The following is a 16,690-nucleotide window of genomic DNA, read 5'->3' as shown; positions in this document are numbered from 1 at the left end:
TCATACTGGTCTGCATTAAATTCCATTTGCCATTTTCCAGCCCATTCCGCTGCAAGCTTTGAAAGCCTTCTTCACTGTCCATTACACCTCCATTTTGGTGCCATATACAAATTTGCTGATCCAGTTTACAACATTAACATCCATATCATTGATACAGATGACAAACAATAACAGGCCAAGCACCAATCCCTGTAGCACACTAGTCACAGGCCTCCAGTCAGAGAAACGACCATTTACTACCACTCTCTGGTTTCTTCTGCAAAGCCAATATCTAACCCAATATACTGCCTCATCTTGAATGCCAAATGACTGAACTTCCTTGACCTTATCAAAGGCCTTGCAAAAGTCCAAGCAGACAACATCCACTGCCTTGCTTTCATTAACATTCCTGGGAGCTTCCTCAAAAAAACTATTTTCTTTAGCAAATCACCAATTTTTTTTTGGGCACCCTGCATAGTCAGTACTTAGTAACACACCCTTTGGCAAGTATCACAGCTTTCTGTAGCCAGCTAAGAGTCTTTCAATTCTTGTTTGGGGGATTTTTGCCCATTCTTCCTTGCAAAAGGCTTCTAGTTCTGTGAGATTTTTGGGCTGTCTTGCATACACTGCTTTTGAGGTCTATCCACAGATTTTCGATTGTGTTTAGGTCGAGGGACTGTGAGGGCCATAGCAAAACCTTCAGCTTGTGCCTCTTGAGGTAGTCCATTGTGGATTTTGAGGTGTGTTTAGGATCATTATCCTGTTATAGAAGCCATCCGCTTTTCATCTTCAGCTTTTTTTTAAACAGACGGTGTGATGTTTGCTTCCAGAATTTGCTGGCATTTAATTGAATTCATTCTTCCCTCTACCAGTGTGAAATGTTCCCCGTGCCACTGGCTGCAACACAAGCCCAAAGACTGATCAATCCACCCCCATGCTTAACAGTTGGAGGGTGTTCTTTTCATGAAATTCTGCACCTTTTTTTTCTCCACACATACCTTTGCTCATTGCGGCCAAAAATTTCTATTTTAACTTCATCAGTCCACAGGACTTGTTTCCAAAATGCATCAGGCTTGTTTAGATGTTCCCTTGCAAACTTCTGATGCTTAATTTTGTGGTGAGGACGCAGGAAAGGTTTTCTTCTTGATGACTCTTCCATGAAGATCATATTTGTGCAAGTGTCACTGCACAGTAGAACAGTGCACCACCACTCCAGAGTCTGCTAAATCTTCCTGAAGGTCTTTTGCAGTTGAACAGGGGTTTTCATTTTCCTTTCTAGCAATCCTACAAGCAGTTCTCTCAAAGCTTTCTTGGGCTTCCAGACCTCAACTTGACCTCCACCGTTCCTGTTAACTGCCATTTGTTAATTACATTACGAACTGAGGAAACAGCTACCTGAAAATGCTTTGCTATCTTCCGATACCCTTCTCCTGCTTTGTGGGCATAATTTATTTTAATTTTCAGAGCGCTAGGCAGCTGCTTAGAGGAGCCCATGACTGCTGATTGTTGGGACAAGGTTTGAGGAGCCAGGGTATTTATAACGCTTTGAAATTTGCATCACCCGGCCTTTCCTAACAATGACTGTGCACAAGCCATAGCCCAAGCAAGCTAATTAAAGTCTGAGACCTTGGTAAAAGTTATCTGAGAGCTCAAATCTCTTGGGGTGCCCACCTTTTGCATGCTGCTCCTTTCCTTACTTTCATTCTAAAATTGTACAAAAATAATATACTAATCTTGCTTAACATGTTGAAAAGAATGTTTCATCTTTAACTTTATGACTTTTGGAGATCAGTTCATCTTCTACTCACTTAACTATTCACAGTAACAGAAATTTTGACCAGGGGTGCCCAAACTTTTGCATGCCACTGCAGATAAATTTGACCTTAACATTACAGAACTTTAATTTCACACTCCCATATAAGGCTCTGTAATGGCACAATTTCTACTATTCCTTACAAATGCTTAACTTCCTCCTGGTCCATTAATCCAATCTGTTGGTTGCTTCAAATTTTGGATAACTTTAGAAATGTTAATGCTAGAATGGTAAATTTCTCTGCACCATACCTCTCCCCTTCCCAACTTAAAATCAATATAGCAATTCCACAGAAAAAAAGGTAATATAGAAAATTCTTATTGCTCCTGGTCAGTCTAGAGCAACAAATTATTGATACACAATCACTTTTCTTTCTGCTATCTTCTGATGGATCCTATTGATATTTTCACAGTATCTCACAAAGGAAATTACCTAAAGTTTTAGGCAATTAACATCAGCCTAGTACTAGCCTTCTCATTCTCTAAGTCAATCATGAGAATACTGTTTTTTCACCCCCTCACCCATCCATAATAGCTGGCTACTACCCAAATAAAACTTCAAAATTATTTTTCCAGTTTGTCTTATTGATTCAATGTATGAACTGGAAACAAATTTGACACCCATCATTAACTTCTATGCAGACATTTAGTAGAATTTCACAAGTTCCAAATTGCAGACTGTTAAATTGGTTAATCTGTTTGTGTTGCTTGGGATTTCTAGCATCTGCAGAATTTATCAAGTTTATGTTAAGTTTGTTGGTGCATTACTTTAAGCCATTCTCCAACAGTTATTACCACTATACATCTGATCACAGATGCTATTTCTCACATTAAATCTTAACATGCAACACAGATTTACATTTTCCTCCATTTCAGCTCTCCTCTACCCACCTATCATCAGATCTGTTGAAAGGTCTTTGACCAGTAAGGTTAACATTTTCTATTAGATGTTATTTGACATGCTGAAATTTTTCACCAGTCTGTTAAAATGCAGATTTCTGGTAACTGCTGTATTCTACATCATACAGTTCCAGTATCACTTTTTTTTCTTTTCTCTCTCCCTCTCTCTCATTCATCTTCCCCTGTTTACCTGCTTGCTGACAGATACCAACCTATGTGTGATTGTCAGTTTTGGTCTCCATCTTAAGGCCATAGGGTGGCGTGCACCTCCCCAGAAAAGTAACTCGCCCATTGCAGCGATGCAGACCGCAACAACTGCGATTGTTCCGCTTGGTAGCATCACATTTCTCCTACGTATTTCCAGTTGCTTCTTCTCCGCCATGTCTGTACACCAATGCAAAATAGATGAACCAAATCATCAAATCTACCTGCCGACATGCAAAAATGTTTGAAATGCATTTCCTAGTCCATGTCTCTCATGAAGAAACTCAACACAGTGGCATAGAAACCCCACCACCAACTAGCATTTTGGCACACACCAACGCATGCTCGCTACAGCATAGAGTGACGCAGAAGTGAAAATCAGGGCTACGGCATAGTCCATATGCACAAGTATAAATCAGCCTTTAACACAGACACATCTGTTATTCTCTATATCCCTCCCCATCCTCCTTGAAACTAGAAACAGTTAATTTTTCACTTTTCTAGTTCTGATGAAAGTTTATCAAACCAAAATGCTAACCCTGTTTCTCTCTCCCCTGATGGTGTCTGATTTGTTAAGTATTTCTAGAACGGCATTTTTACTAAAAATTTGAACTAATCTAGTTCTACTGCGGGCAGCTCTCCAATCATTTTGCTAATCTGTTTATAAGAAGGTAGATTTGTTACAAAAAAGGATTTTTTCCAGTGCGCTAGTCAAATGGATGAAGCAATTTAAGAACAATTATGCAGTTAAACTTGCTAGCATTGTAACTGTTGCAACTTGTTCAAATTCAAAGTAAAACAAAATTCACAAAAATCATTACATGACTATAAGTAACGAAGAACAATGCATTGTTGCTGTTGTACTGCCTACACATCAATTTGCAGACAGTGAGACCCCACTAACCACATTCAAGAATCATAATCCAGTAATCTCTGTTCCTAATTTTGTTTAAAACATACATATTTTGCCAAGACAAAAATGAATAGCCATTTGTTTGGGAGGTGGGTCTTGAAGGACAGGTTTAAAAATGATAGTGATAACTTGCAGCCACATTAAGGGAGATTTTAATAGGAAAAAAATAGGGTTTTAAATTTAAGACATGGTGGTGGGAAAATACAGCCATTGATAAGGTCAACCAATTTGGAGAAGTCAAGATTCCACTAAATAGCCAACTGTTGTGTGAAGCTAGCTCGTGATAGTTGAAGTGGTATTACAGCTATGTCCAACTCTTTAAGACATATGCAGATACCTCAAAAAATCTGAATCTGGACTCAGCCAAAATTATCACTAGCCAACCCTGTGATATTGACGCTAATTTTAACCTCTCAACAAGGATTTGCTTTTTGCTTAAGAGGTAGTTTTTTAAATATACAAAAAGACATAAAGAATCACTGAAATTTTCTAGCTCCTACTGCTAATTAATCATAACTGCAAACTATCGAATCATTCAATACCTCATTAGACAAGCTGAGCAATACCAAATTAAAGGCAAGGCTCCTTTTCAATCATTGGTCTAAGATGGTACATTGGCAAGAATTCAACAATGCTTCTCTGAAATAAGGAAAAGTATAATAGTTATTTATATTCATGAGCCAATTTCTCTCTTGAGATGGTTATACATTTGTACTTGACTAGGATATGTCAAATAATAAAGAATTTATTGACAGTTATTGCTATTGACTACAAAGAAGTTACAAAGTAAAATATTGTAAAAACTGAGACAAATGGCAATGACTAGTTATTGGAACCAGTAGAATTCAGTATCAGGTACAGTACTGAGGGCTGCACTACGTCTAGACTGAAGATAATGTACTGTTCCTCAAGCTTTAATGAAGCTTTATTGATGCCAAAGCTGAGGTCAGAGCAGCAGTGGAATTAATAATTAAAGTGACAAGATACAGAAGTTCAAGGCTATTATTCTGTACTGAACTGACATGTTCAAAGCAGTCACCCAATATGCATTTGGTTTCTCCAGTGCACATGCGCATTGACTGAGTATACTAAACTAAATGTGCACATTTTTTGCTTTGCCTGAATGTTTGCCTCCTTGGATGCTGGGAAAGAAAGACATTGAAACGCATCTTCTGCATTGGGATGGAAAACTGCAATGGGAAGTGTAAAGCTTGTGGGAGATGGAGAAGCAAGCCAGGGTAGGATGGAAAAGCTCTTTTGGAATACTGGAAGGGAGGGGAGAAGATATGCATAGTGATGAAATTTCATTGAAGGTATAAATTATGGAAGATCTCTGTGACTTATCCACTACCATAGTTGATTGGGCTTTCAAACATGTCTTCTCCATTTCCCACACCACTCTTCACACACTCCTCTCTCTCTCAATCAGAGGAAGAATAGGATTTTCCTTCTCCTTGCTTTCCACTCCATTCATATTGTAAAGATTGCCCATCATAATTTTATCTCCTCCTCTCCCACCACTCCAAGGACCCTTCTTACCAATGATATCAACTCAATTCCTGACAAACAGAAGATGAAACATCTGCACATTTCGCATTTCCATCATCCAAGAACTCAAACAATCCTTCAAGGGCAACTAGTAATCCAGGTGCACTTTTTCAAACTTATTGAGTACTACATGCAACACACCAAATTCTCCTCTACTCTGCAGGACTGCAGAGCACCATTCCTGGTGATCCCAAGTTTTCAGCTACCTGTGACTAATTCACCTTCCAACTCTCAATCATCAGCGTTTTTTTTTTGGAAATTAAGCAGTGCTTACTTACAAAATCGGGATTTCATCAAGACAAATCGTGCAGACTTAATCACAGCCTTTGACAAAAGAGTTGAATTCCAGAAGAGATGAGAATGATCGCCCTTGGTATTAAAAGAGCATTTGACTGAGAGTAGCATCAAGGTGCCTTGGTAAAGTCAATAGGTATCAAAGAGAAAACCCTTAATTACTGATCATGCTTCACACAAGTGAAGTTACTGATTGCAGATATTGGAATCTAGAACAACTCAATGGACTGAATGACATCTGTGGGAAGAAAGGAATTTCCAATGTTTCAAATCAAAACACTCCACTAGTTCTGGTTTTGAGCATTTTACTGAGCATGGCATCAAAGTGCCCTATAAAGATCCTCCAACAAATAGATTGTGGTTTCACACAACTGAAAATAGTTGTTTGTCTGAAATCAATCATCCCAATCTCAGAACTATCACTTCCTGGGTGTAGCTGGTTCAACAGTGACGACCTCATAATAAATGGGCATATTTGCTGATGGGTTGCATTACTCAATTCCATTTGTCATTCCTCAGTAAGTGCACCAGCCCACACAAGGGCTGTTAAGTGGCAAGATTTATCACAATAATGGTAGACAAAGATCATGTTCAAAAAGAGCAAAAGTTAACTAGAGTAGGTTGCTTGCAGGCAAAGGGACATCCAGCAAATGGCATGTTTTTGAAAGTGAAATAACAAGAATTTTAGGTCTATATGTTTTTGTTTGGGTTAAAGGGAAAGCTGGCATGAGTGGAAAACCCCCAGATGACAAGGGATATTGGAAGCTCCTGTCAGGAAAAAAAGAGACATGGATCAGGTACAGGCAGCTAGGATCAAGTTGGAGTGTAGACAATGCAAGAGTATGCTTAGGAAGGAAATTGGAAGAGCAAAAAGGGAAACTTGAGATAGCTTTGGAAGAGAATATTAAGGAAAATTCAAAGTGATTTTATGTATATTAAGAGGAAAAGAGTAATTAAAGAGCCAATAGGGCCCCCAAAGACCAAAGAGGACAGCATTGCGTGAAGCTGCAGATAGGTGAGGCCGTCAATTAACACTTCCCTATGATGAAGAAAGACATGAAGACTTCAAAAATTGAGATAGTTAATTTTATTCCATGATCTATTTCCATGGAATAAACTCCCACCTTTCCCTCACCTAAGTGCCTACCACCCACCAGCTTGTCCTTCCTCCCCTTCCTTCCTACCCCTTTATTCCAGCTTCTGTCTCTTTCTTTACAGTTCTAATGAAGGGGTCTCAGCCCAAACAACTATTCATTTCCCTCCATCGATGCTGTGACCTGCTGAGTTCTTCCAGCATTTTTATTTGTGTGTTGCTCCAGATTTCCAGAATCTGCAGTCTTCCTTATGTCTCCCAAATCCTTGAACTATTTATCGAACTACATTGAAGGATTATAGGGACAGCCGCAATTCAAAAATATGATTGCACCAAGGGCAAGTAGGAATGGACCAAAATGCTGGCCTTGCCAGCAATGCCCAGATCCTGAAAATGAAAAAAATTTAAAAAACAATCCCACTCTGACCTCACATACTATTCCAGCAATACCCAATACAAGCTCAAGGAACAATATGTTACTATCATAATTAATAATGAATTTAACAATTTTAAATAGCCTTTCACATTTGTGTCAGTTCTGATGAAAGATCATCCACCTATAACGTTATCTCAGTTTTTCCTCACTCCACAGATGGGATCCTAGCAGCTTATTATTTGCAGTATTTCTGACTCAGATTTCTAGCAACTGCTGTTTTTTGCATTTCATAGATCCAGCCTGTTTTCTCTCTACTCCCTCCCATTCATTTCCAATTATATCCCTCCAGACAGCTGTAAATAACAAACATTCACCATCTTCTCTCTGGAGGCAACAACACTGATGTCACCAGGATTCACCTGGTTTCATCTCAATTACTTCATTGTTCATTTTAAAGCACACATCTGATAAAAGATCATCAATTCAAAACTTTTTGAGTCTATTTCTCTTTCCACAGATGTGATTTTAAGGACCAACTTCCTCCTAGCCAGTTATATATTGCAGCAAAGTGAATAATCCCACAACTTTTGAGTTTCAAAACCTTGGTTATAATCAGATCAGGTTTATTATCACTGACGTAAGTTGTGAACTTTGTTGTTTTGTGGCATTAGTACAGAGCAGTACATAAAAAGTACAATAATCACAATAAGAAATACATATAGAAAAAATATCATGCAAAAGGACAGCAAAGAGTAAGGTGGCATTCATAGGTTCACTGAAATCTAAAAGTTGAGGGGAAGAAGCTGTTTCTAAGATATTGAGTGTACGTCTTCAGGCTCCCATACTTCCTCTCTGATAGTAGTAACAACAATGTTCTGCATAGTGGTGGTCCTTAATGATGAATGCTGTGTATTTGAGGCATCGCCTTTTGAAGATGTCCTAGATAGCTGGGAAAGATACTGCACATGATGTAGCTGGCTGAGTTTACAATGCTCTGCAGCTTTTTCTGATCCGAAGCAGTGGCCCTTCCATACCAGATGGTGATACAATCAGTTAGAATGCTCTCTACAGTACATCTTTAGAAATTCTCTTCAAACTCCTGATGTAGTATAGTCACTAGCCTGCTTTCTTCATAATTGCATCAATATGTTGGGCCGAGGTTAAATCTTCAGAGAGGTTGACATCCAAGAACTTGAAATCACTCACTCTTTCCACTGCTGACCTCTCAATGAGAACCGGTGTGTGTTCCCTCCCCCTTCCTGAAGTCTGCAATCAATTCGCTGGTCTTACCAACATTGAGTTATTCCTTTGCATGCCTTGTGGCACATCAGGTGGCAACCAACACTGAGTAAAAGGATGTTTTTTGTGGCACTGCTCAACCATCCAATCTATCTCATTCCTTAATGCCTCATCACCGTCCAAGGTTCTGCTGGCAACAGTTGTGTCATCAGCAAACTTAGTAATGGTGTTTGAGCTGTGGCCAGCCACACAGTCATGAGTGCAGAGAGAGTAAAGAAGCATGCTAAGCACAGATCCGAGGTGTGCCAGTGTTGTCAGCGAGGAGGATTTCTTATTTCAAATCCACACTGCGGTCTCCCAATGAGGATGACGAGGATCCAGTTGTAGAGGGAGGTACAGAGGCCTAGGTTTTGACGCTTGTTGGTTAGTATAGAGGGGATGATGGTGTTGAAAGCTGGCCTGTGATCAATAAACAGCAGCCTGACATAGGTATTGCCTTTATTCTGGTGGTCCAAGGCCAATTGGAGAGCCAGTGAGATTGCACAAGCTATTGTAGTCCTATTATGGCGGTTAGCAAATTGCAATAAGGGCTCAAGTCCCTGCTTAGAAGAAGAAAGCCCTTAACTCCGAGTGACACCGTCGTGACGGCGTTTTTTTAAAGCAGGTTTTCTTATTTTTACGAGCTTGACGCTCAACCCAGCCCAGATGAAAAGCGTGCAAGCAGGCCGGCTGGATTCGAACTTGGGAGCCTTCACTCCAAAGTCTGGCGCTGATGCCACTACACCACCATCCTTGCTTAGGTAGGAATTAATTCTAACTATGATCAACCTCTCAAAGCACTCTTTTACAGTAGAAGCGAGTGTAAGTAGGCGATAGTCGTTGAAGCAATAGTTGACAACTTATCAATACATTCCAAACATGGCAGATACAAACTCTGTACCTAGAATCACATTTTCAGATACCCATCTTCAGCTAATGATCCCCAGCAGCTGTCATTCAAATTCTGAGATTTTCTACACTAGACTGAGCAACGACCAAGAATTTAGCAGAACTAGGTAAGAGATTATCTGAATAGGACAACCTCTTAGTTTCCCAAAGCTAAGGAATGTGATTTATTTATCCTGATGATTACGCAGACCAACACCATCCAAGACAAAGGATTATTCTTGGTCAGTGCTTAATTCATTTTCCTCATTACTCCCTCCAAAATACTTGAGGACTATTTGTCTACAGAATAAAACATCACTGCTTTCAAAAACATCAGATACAGCATCATAAATAAATAAACTGGACTGTAAGGCCAGTAAGTGTACATGCTCACTAGACCTGCAAATTCCATGAATTTCACCATTCTATTGTTACTGTGTCAAAATCTTAAGAAACATTAACATCGCCATTACTTCACAATAACTACCTTGTTGACAGCATCTTGAGATGGACAGTACACTGCAACACCACATACTTGAATCACATACAAATAGGATTAGAATACCAAAACATACAGAATATGAGAAAATGAACTAAAATACAAAAAACAGTTTAACTACAGAAATATACAAAATCTGAAACAGACATAATTGCCATTTGACTTCCCAGCATAATCTACTACCAATAGTTTATCTTACACTGTTTTAGTTTTTAAAACTCTGTCTTTAGGTAAAATAAAAACATTCTACAACCAAACAACAACTTTATAGTGTTTCTATTATCCAGAATCATTACAAAATTATCTGATCATCTGTATTTGAGGAATAAAATTTTATGAAACAATTCACAACCAATTACAGCCTCTTTCAGTCTGCTAAATGCAAGACCACGTAGACAAAAGAACAAAAATAAGCACAAATATAAATGGCAACAAAACTGTGATCTAATCAGCAATTAGTAGATCATACAGTGCTATTTAAATGTTCGTCTCTCCCATAATTCGATCCTAAAGACATCCGTATAAACATCAGGCTTTGCAATTGTCGCTGATAAACATCGGTCGTTTTGAACCCAGAGCCTTCGGCTTTCCTTCGCTGGTGTTCTGCCAGCTGAATGTGGAATCAGAGATTACTAAATTAAAGGTAAAAAGATTCCCATCACCCGGCAGCCGGTTTTGGAACCACTAGGCCTTCGCAGCCGACTGAACCCTCGATCAGTCTGCGCCCAGCTTTCCTACATTCTGTGGCCGTACTCACGATGTAAAGAGGCGCATAGATTTTCAGGGACTCCTGCAAAGCCCCCACTGTGACTTGCAGCATGGACTTGGTGCAGGAAGTGCTCCATGTGTGCCCGATCTCGTAGCAGCTATGCGGTATACTTTTACTGAACGCAGCCATAGTGATCACGGCGCCGCGGAGAACAGGCCAAAGGTCACAGCTCTGCTGCCGGAGGTTACTGCAGGTCAAAGCCAGCCGGAGGCTCAATCGGACCGACGTTACAGAGCAGTTTCCATTTCAACAACGAAATACAACGCTCTGGCCCACCATGTTTGCCAAACTAACGACTCTTACAAAACTTACTCTTACCCGCACATTGAATATATCCATCCCTTCTCCACATACTCGTGCGCCTGAGGTTGTTAAATGCTCTTACACCGAAAAACTCATCGAATGAGTGAGTCGAGGATGGAACTGAGAAATAAGAAATATATGATCACGTCAATGGGGCTATATTACAGACCAGCCGACAGTCCGAGAGGGATTTAGAGGAACAAACTTGCAGGGAGATCGCAGACTACAAGAAACATAAGCTTGTTACAGCAGGTGATTTTTAACTTTCTGCGAATTGAAGGACTAGATGGGATACTGTGCGCGAAACGTGTTCAGGAAAGTTTCCTTAATCAGCACATAGAAGTCCTAATGAAAGGAGTGTGCATTACTTGATCTGCTGTTAGGGAATGAGACAGGGCAGGTGACAAAATTTGTGTAGGGGAGCATTTTACATCTCGTCTGGTCTGGGTATTGAGATTCTAAATTAGAGAAAGGCCAATTTTGATGTTATCAGAAAGGATGTGGCAAGTGTGCATTGCGACCAGCTGTCTTCTGGCAAAAGTGTACTTGGTAAGTGGGAGGCCTTCAAAAGTGAAGTTTTGAGAGTATGGAGCTTGTATGTGCCTGTCAGAATAAAAGGTAAAGATAACGTGGTTTTTCAAGAGATATGAAGGCCCTGGTTCAGGAAAAAGAAAGGAGGTACATAGTAGTTAAAGGCAGGTTGGAACATGAGGTGCTTATGGAGTATAAGAAATGCAGCAGAACACTTAAAGAAAGAAACCTTGAGGCTAAAAGAAGGCATGAGGTTGCCCTAGCAAACAAGGTAAAGGAAAATCCTAAGGTATTTTAATATGTTATGAGCAAAAGGATTGCAAGGGATAAAATTGGTTCTCTGGAAGATTAGAATGTGTGGAGCCAAAAGAGATGGGGAGATCTTAAATAATATTCTTGCATCTATATTCACTCAGGAGATGAACACCGAATCTATAGAAGTGAGACAAAGTGCCATCAACTTCATGGCCCCTATACAGATTACAGAGGAGGGGGTGTTTGCTGTCTTGAGGCAAATTAGAGTGGATTAATCCCAGGGACCTGACAAGGTGTTCCCTCAGATCCCGTGGGAGGCAGAAATTGCAGGGGCCCTAGCAGAGATTGTTAAATCATCCTTAGCAACAGGTGAGCTATCAGGACTAGAGAATAGCCAATATTGTTCTGACATTCAAGAAAAGCTCAAGAAATAAGCCAGGAAATTACAGGCCAGTGAGCCTGACATCAGTAGTGGGAAAATTATTGAAAAGTATTCTAAGAGACTGGATACATGAGTATTTGGATAGATGTGGACTGATTAAGGATAGTCAGCATGGCTTCATGTGTGGTAGGTTTTGTCTAACCAATCTTAGAGAGCTTTCGGGGAAGTTACCAGGAAGGTTGATGAAGGCAGGCAGGATGTTCTCTACATGGACTTTAGCGAGATCTTCGACAAAATCCCTCACGGGAGGTTGGTCAAGAAAGTTAAGTCACTCAGCATTCATGATGTGGTAGTAAATTGGATTAGACATTGGCTTTGTGAGAGAAGCCGGAGAATGCTGGTAGATGGATGCCTCTCTGACTGGAGACTGTAACTAGTGAAGTGTCGCAAGGATCGGTGCTGGATTCACCCTATTTATATTATTAATCTGGAGGAAACTGTGATTAACTCAGTCAGGTAGGAACATGACGTGCCATTTGTGGATGTCAAAAATATTGGGGGTGTCGTGGCTATCATGGCTTGCAGTGAGATCTGGACTAGTTGTAAAAATATGCTGAAAAATTGAAGGTGGAATTTAATGCAGACAGGTGTAAGGTGTTGCACTTCGGTAAGACTAACCCGGGTAAGTCTTACACAGTGAACAGTAGGGCACTAAGGAGTGCGGTAGGATAAAGGCATCTAGAAATACAGGTTCATAATTCATTGAAAGTGGCATCACAGGTAGATAAGGTTGCAAGGAAAGCTCTTGGCACATTGGCCTTCATAAATCAAAGAATTGAGTACAAGAGATGGGGTGTTATGTTGAAGTTGTATAACACACTGCTGAGACCTTACTTGAGTATTGTGTGTGCTTCAGTCACCAACCCACAGGAAAGATGTAAATAGGGTTATAAGACTACAGAGAAAGCTTATAAGGATGTTGCCAGGTCTGAAGGACCTGCGTTCAAAGAAAAGGTTTAATATTCCTTGGAACATAGAAGATTGAGAGGAGATTTGTTAGATGTATACAAAAGTATGAGGGGTATAGATATGGTAAATACAAGCAGGCATTTTTCTCTATGGGTTGAATGGGACTACAACCAGAGGTCATGGGTTAAGGGTGAAAGGTGAAAAGATTAAGGGCAATATAAGGGGAAGCTTCTTCACTCAGATGGTTGTGAGAATGTAGAAGGTGCTACCTGCACAAGTGGTGCACGTGAGCTCAATTTTCAATATTTAAGAAAAGTTTGGATAGTTGATAGGGTATGGAAGGCTATGGTCCTGGTGCAGGTTGATGGATCAGCATGGACTAGATCAGCTGAAAGACCTGTTTCATGCCATACTTTTCTATAAATTTATGACTATGCTATCTACGTATAACCAGGTGACCATTGAATATCTTTTTTTTATTGTTAAAGTGCACTTATATATTCACCTTGGTAATGCTAAAATAGCTGCCTGTCCCTTTAAGAGAAAACAGATATAGTTTTTCATGGGTGGAATAGAACGAAGAGTTGCCATGTTCTAGAAAGGGCAACGTTCGAACGCTTTTCCCAGGTTTGGTGAGGAAAGGTGAATAATATTTAATAATATCCATGTAACTTTGTTTATACTTGTTTGTAAATCTAGAATATCAGTAATTTGACATGCTTTAGATTTTGGATCTTTGGATCATGTGAATGCTTTAGATTTTCACGAGTAGTTTGATCAGTGCTGGGTAGCGTGATTGCAAATTTCCTTAATTGGCCTACTATGTTAGTTTCTTTTAGTAATTCATTTAGTAATATATTGTAAAAAAAAATTTTGGAGTGGAAAAATATTTACTTTATTACACTATTTAATTAAGTTCTTTCTTTTTCCAATATTTTTATTAAATATCATATACACAAATACAGAGTTCATAAGGAAACTTATTATACATCAAAATAAGATAGCACAAAATGCATACAATCATGGTATCCCATATTGATAATCAAATAAAATAAATTGAGTAATGAAATACATTAGTATGGTTAATTTTATTATATAAAAAAATCTACACCCCCTACCAAGACAAAGCTGGTTGGGAAAAAAAAACAAGAGAAAAAGAAAAGAGTACTTTATAGTGTTTTATAATAATATAATAATAGCCCAGATCAATATTTTAATAATAATTCAAAGATTTTTAAAATAGTTCAGAAAGGGTCCCCATAATGTTTGAAAATTTTGGTTAGAATCAGAAATCGAACGATTCTTCTCTAGATTTAAACATGACATAACATCACATAACCATTGAACATGTGTAGGAGGTGGGCAACCTCCTTCCATTTAAGCAAGATCACCCTCCTAGCCATAAGAGAAATAAAAGCCAGTACCCGCGAATGAGAAGGCTCCAAAATTATAACTCTTTCCTCAACAACCAATACCAAATAAGGCAGTTAAAGTATTGGGCTTAAAACTAACTTTAAAAAGTACAGAAAAAGTTTGAAATACATCTTTCCAATATTTTTCAAGGCTCGAACAAGACCAAAACATATGAATTAATGAAGACTTTCCATTATTACATCTATCACAATAAGGAGATATATCTGGAAAAAAAGTTTGTATGTCTTTCTTTATTTGGTCTTTCATGACCGAATGTGAATGTAACAGAGTAATATAAATGTGTTCATCTCTATTCACATAGTGTGAGCGAGGAGAACTCATTTCGAGGTCTAGCCTATATGTGTTCAGAAGTTAAGCACGTGTGTTCCAAATGTAATAATATCTCTTAGTTGAGATGAGATGTATCTATTCATATTTTTGATGTTGTGTATAAGGTACAGGGTTGGTAGGATTCTAACATTGTTTGTATTGTTTTTTTTAGATTTGCTACTACTATTTTGGTTCTGTATATTTTGTATTAGTTATTTTCATACTGGATACGTAACAGGGGTGTGGTCTGAAGTTAAACTGAGATTGTAATAGCAGGAACTGTTTTAATTTATTTTGCTGTTTCTATTTTGATACCCTCTTTCTGCAATAAAACATCTAAAACAGATAAAGGAATTTAAGACCCGAAAAAGTATTTGTTGTCTTGCATGTGTATTTTTCTCCAGGCTACAAAATGCCTCTCCCACAACCCCTGTATTCCAGGCTCCCACTACTCTCTATGTAAAAATAAATAAATAAATAATCCTCCATTATAAATTACATCTCCTATAGTACCAGACATTTCAAACTTGGGACTGCCCATTGCATCCATGCCTCAAATAATTTTCTAAATATATCATTTTTTCCCCAGCCTCCACTACTTTAGAAAAAAACGGCCCCAGCTTGCCCATGCTCCAAACCAGCGAGCATCTTGATAAACCTCCTCTGCACCCTCTCTAAAGCCTCCGCATGAGGTTGACCAGGTTGAAGACAAAACTCTAAATGTGGCCTAACCAAAAATGTAACATATCCTCCTAGCTCATGAACTCAGTGCCTCAACCAATGAAGGAAAGCATGTTATATGCCTTCTTCTGCAACCACATTTAGGGAGCTATGTGCCTGGATGCCATGATCAATCTGTGCTTGAATGTGTCCTCCCACCTGTTGGATCTCCCAAAGTGCCGCACATCACACTTGGTCTCATAGAATCAGAGATCAGTACAGCACAGATACAGGCCCTTTAGCGTAAAAAGTCCATATCAAACATGGCACCCACTCTGCTAGCCTAATTTCCTGCATGTGGGCCACCAAATACTCCAGAAAATGTCTACAAGTGTGCAATGGAGAGCATTCTAACTGCTTGCATCACCATCTAATATGGAGGGGCCACTGCGTAAGATCGGAAAAAGCCGCCCAAGGTTGCAAACTCAACCAGCTCCATCATGGGGGCTCTAGCCTCCCCCAACATTGAGGACATCTTTGAAAGGTGGCATCCATCATTAAGGACTCCCATCACCCAGGACATTCCCTCTTCTCAGAGGATGGCAGTAGATGTACAGCAGCTTGAAGACACAGTCAACATTTTAGGAACAGCTTCTCCTCCTCTGCCATCAGCTTTATGAACCCACCCAAGAACACTACCTCACTATTTTATCTTGCTATCATTTAATAATTATTTAATATATGATAAGAAGTATTAAATGTGCTCCTCTACTTTGGAAAAAAGGCTGTTAGCATCCAAGTGTCATAGAGCACTACGGCACAGAATCAGACCTTCTGCCCTATTTAGTCCGCTTTGAACCATTACTCTGCCTAATCCAGGCATGGGCAAACTACGGCCCGCGGGCCATATGCGGCCCGTTAAGCTTTTTAATCCGGCCCGCAGAACTTGATGAAATTATATTAATAAACCTTGTTAACGTTTTTTCCCCAGAATTCTGGCGTTTTCCCAATAGATGACGCACTCTATATACATTGACCTTTGTTGAGGTGCAGCGTATTACTCCACATTTGCGCTTTACTCTTTGTTCGGCTCGACCTATTTGTGTGAACAGGCGTTCAGCGTCATGAACATCAACAAAGCCAGCCACAGATCCAAGTTAACTGACCAACACCTCAGATCCATCCTGAGAATCGCCACAACAAAACTAAATCCAAACTTTGATGCGCTGGCTAAAAAGGGAGACCAACAACACTGTTCCCACTGAAATTAAAAATAAGTTTCTTCGTTGTGTTA

At 39.4% G+C, this 16,690-nt stretch overlaps 1 protein-coding gene across 1 annotated transcript in view; it reads right to left on the bottom strand.

Moving 5' to 3' along the window:
* Positions 1-10,720, bottom strand: part of tmem135 (transmembrane protein 135) — a 391,315-nt gene extending 380,595 nt beyond the window's left edge. Inside the window, exon 1 of the mRNA XM_059964593.1 lies at positions 10,542-10,720. Within this exon, the coding sequence (XP_059820576.1) occupies positions 10,542-10,682 (141 nt within the window). The 5' untranslated portion in view covers positions 10,683-10,720. The remainder of the gene's footprint in view (positions 1-10,541) is intronic.
* Positions 10,721-16,690: the final 5,970 nt, after the last annotated feature.

The sequence above is a fragment of the Hypanus sabinus genome, chromosome 3 (assembly GCF_030144855.1).
Source record: "Hypanus sabinus isolate sHypSab1 chromosome 3, sHypSab1.hap1, whole genome shotgun sequence".
Lineage (NCBI taxonomy): Eukaryota > Metazoa > Chordata > Chondrichthyes > Myliobatiformes > Dasyatidae > Hypanus > Hypanus sabinus.
Note: the sequence above shows the minus strand (reverse complement) of the source record. Positions and strands in the feature narration are given on the sequence as shown.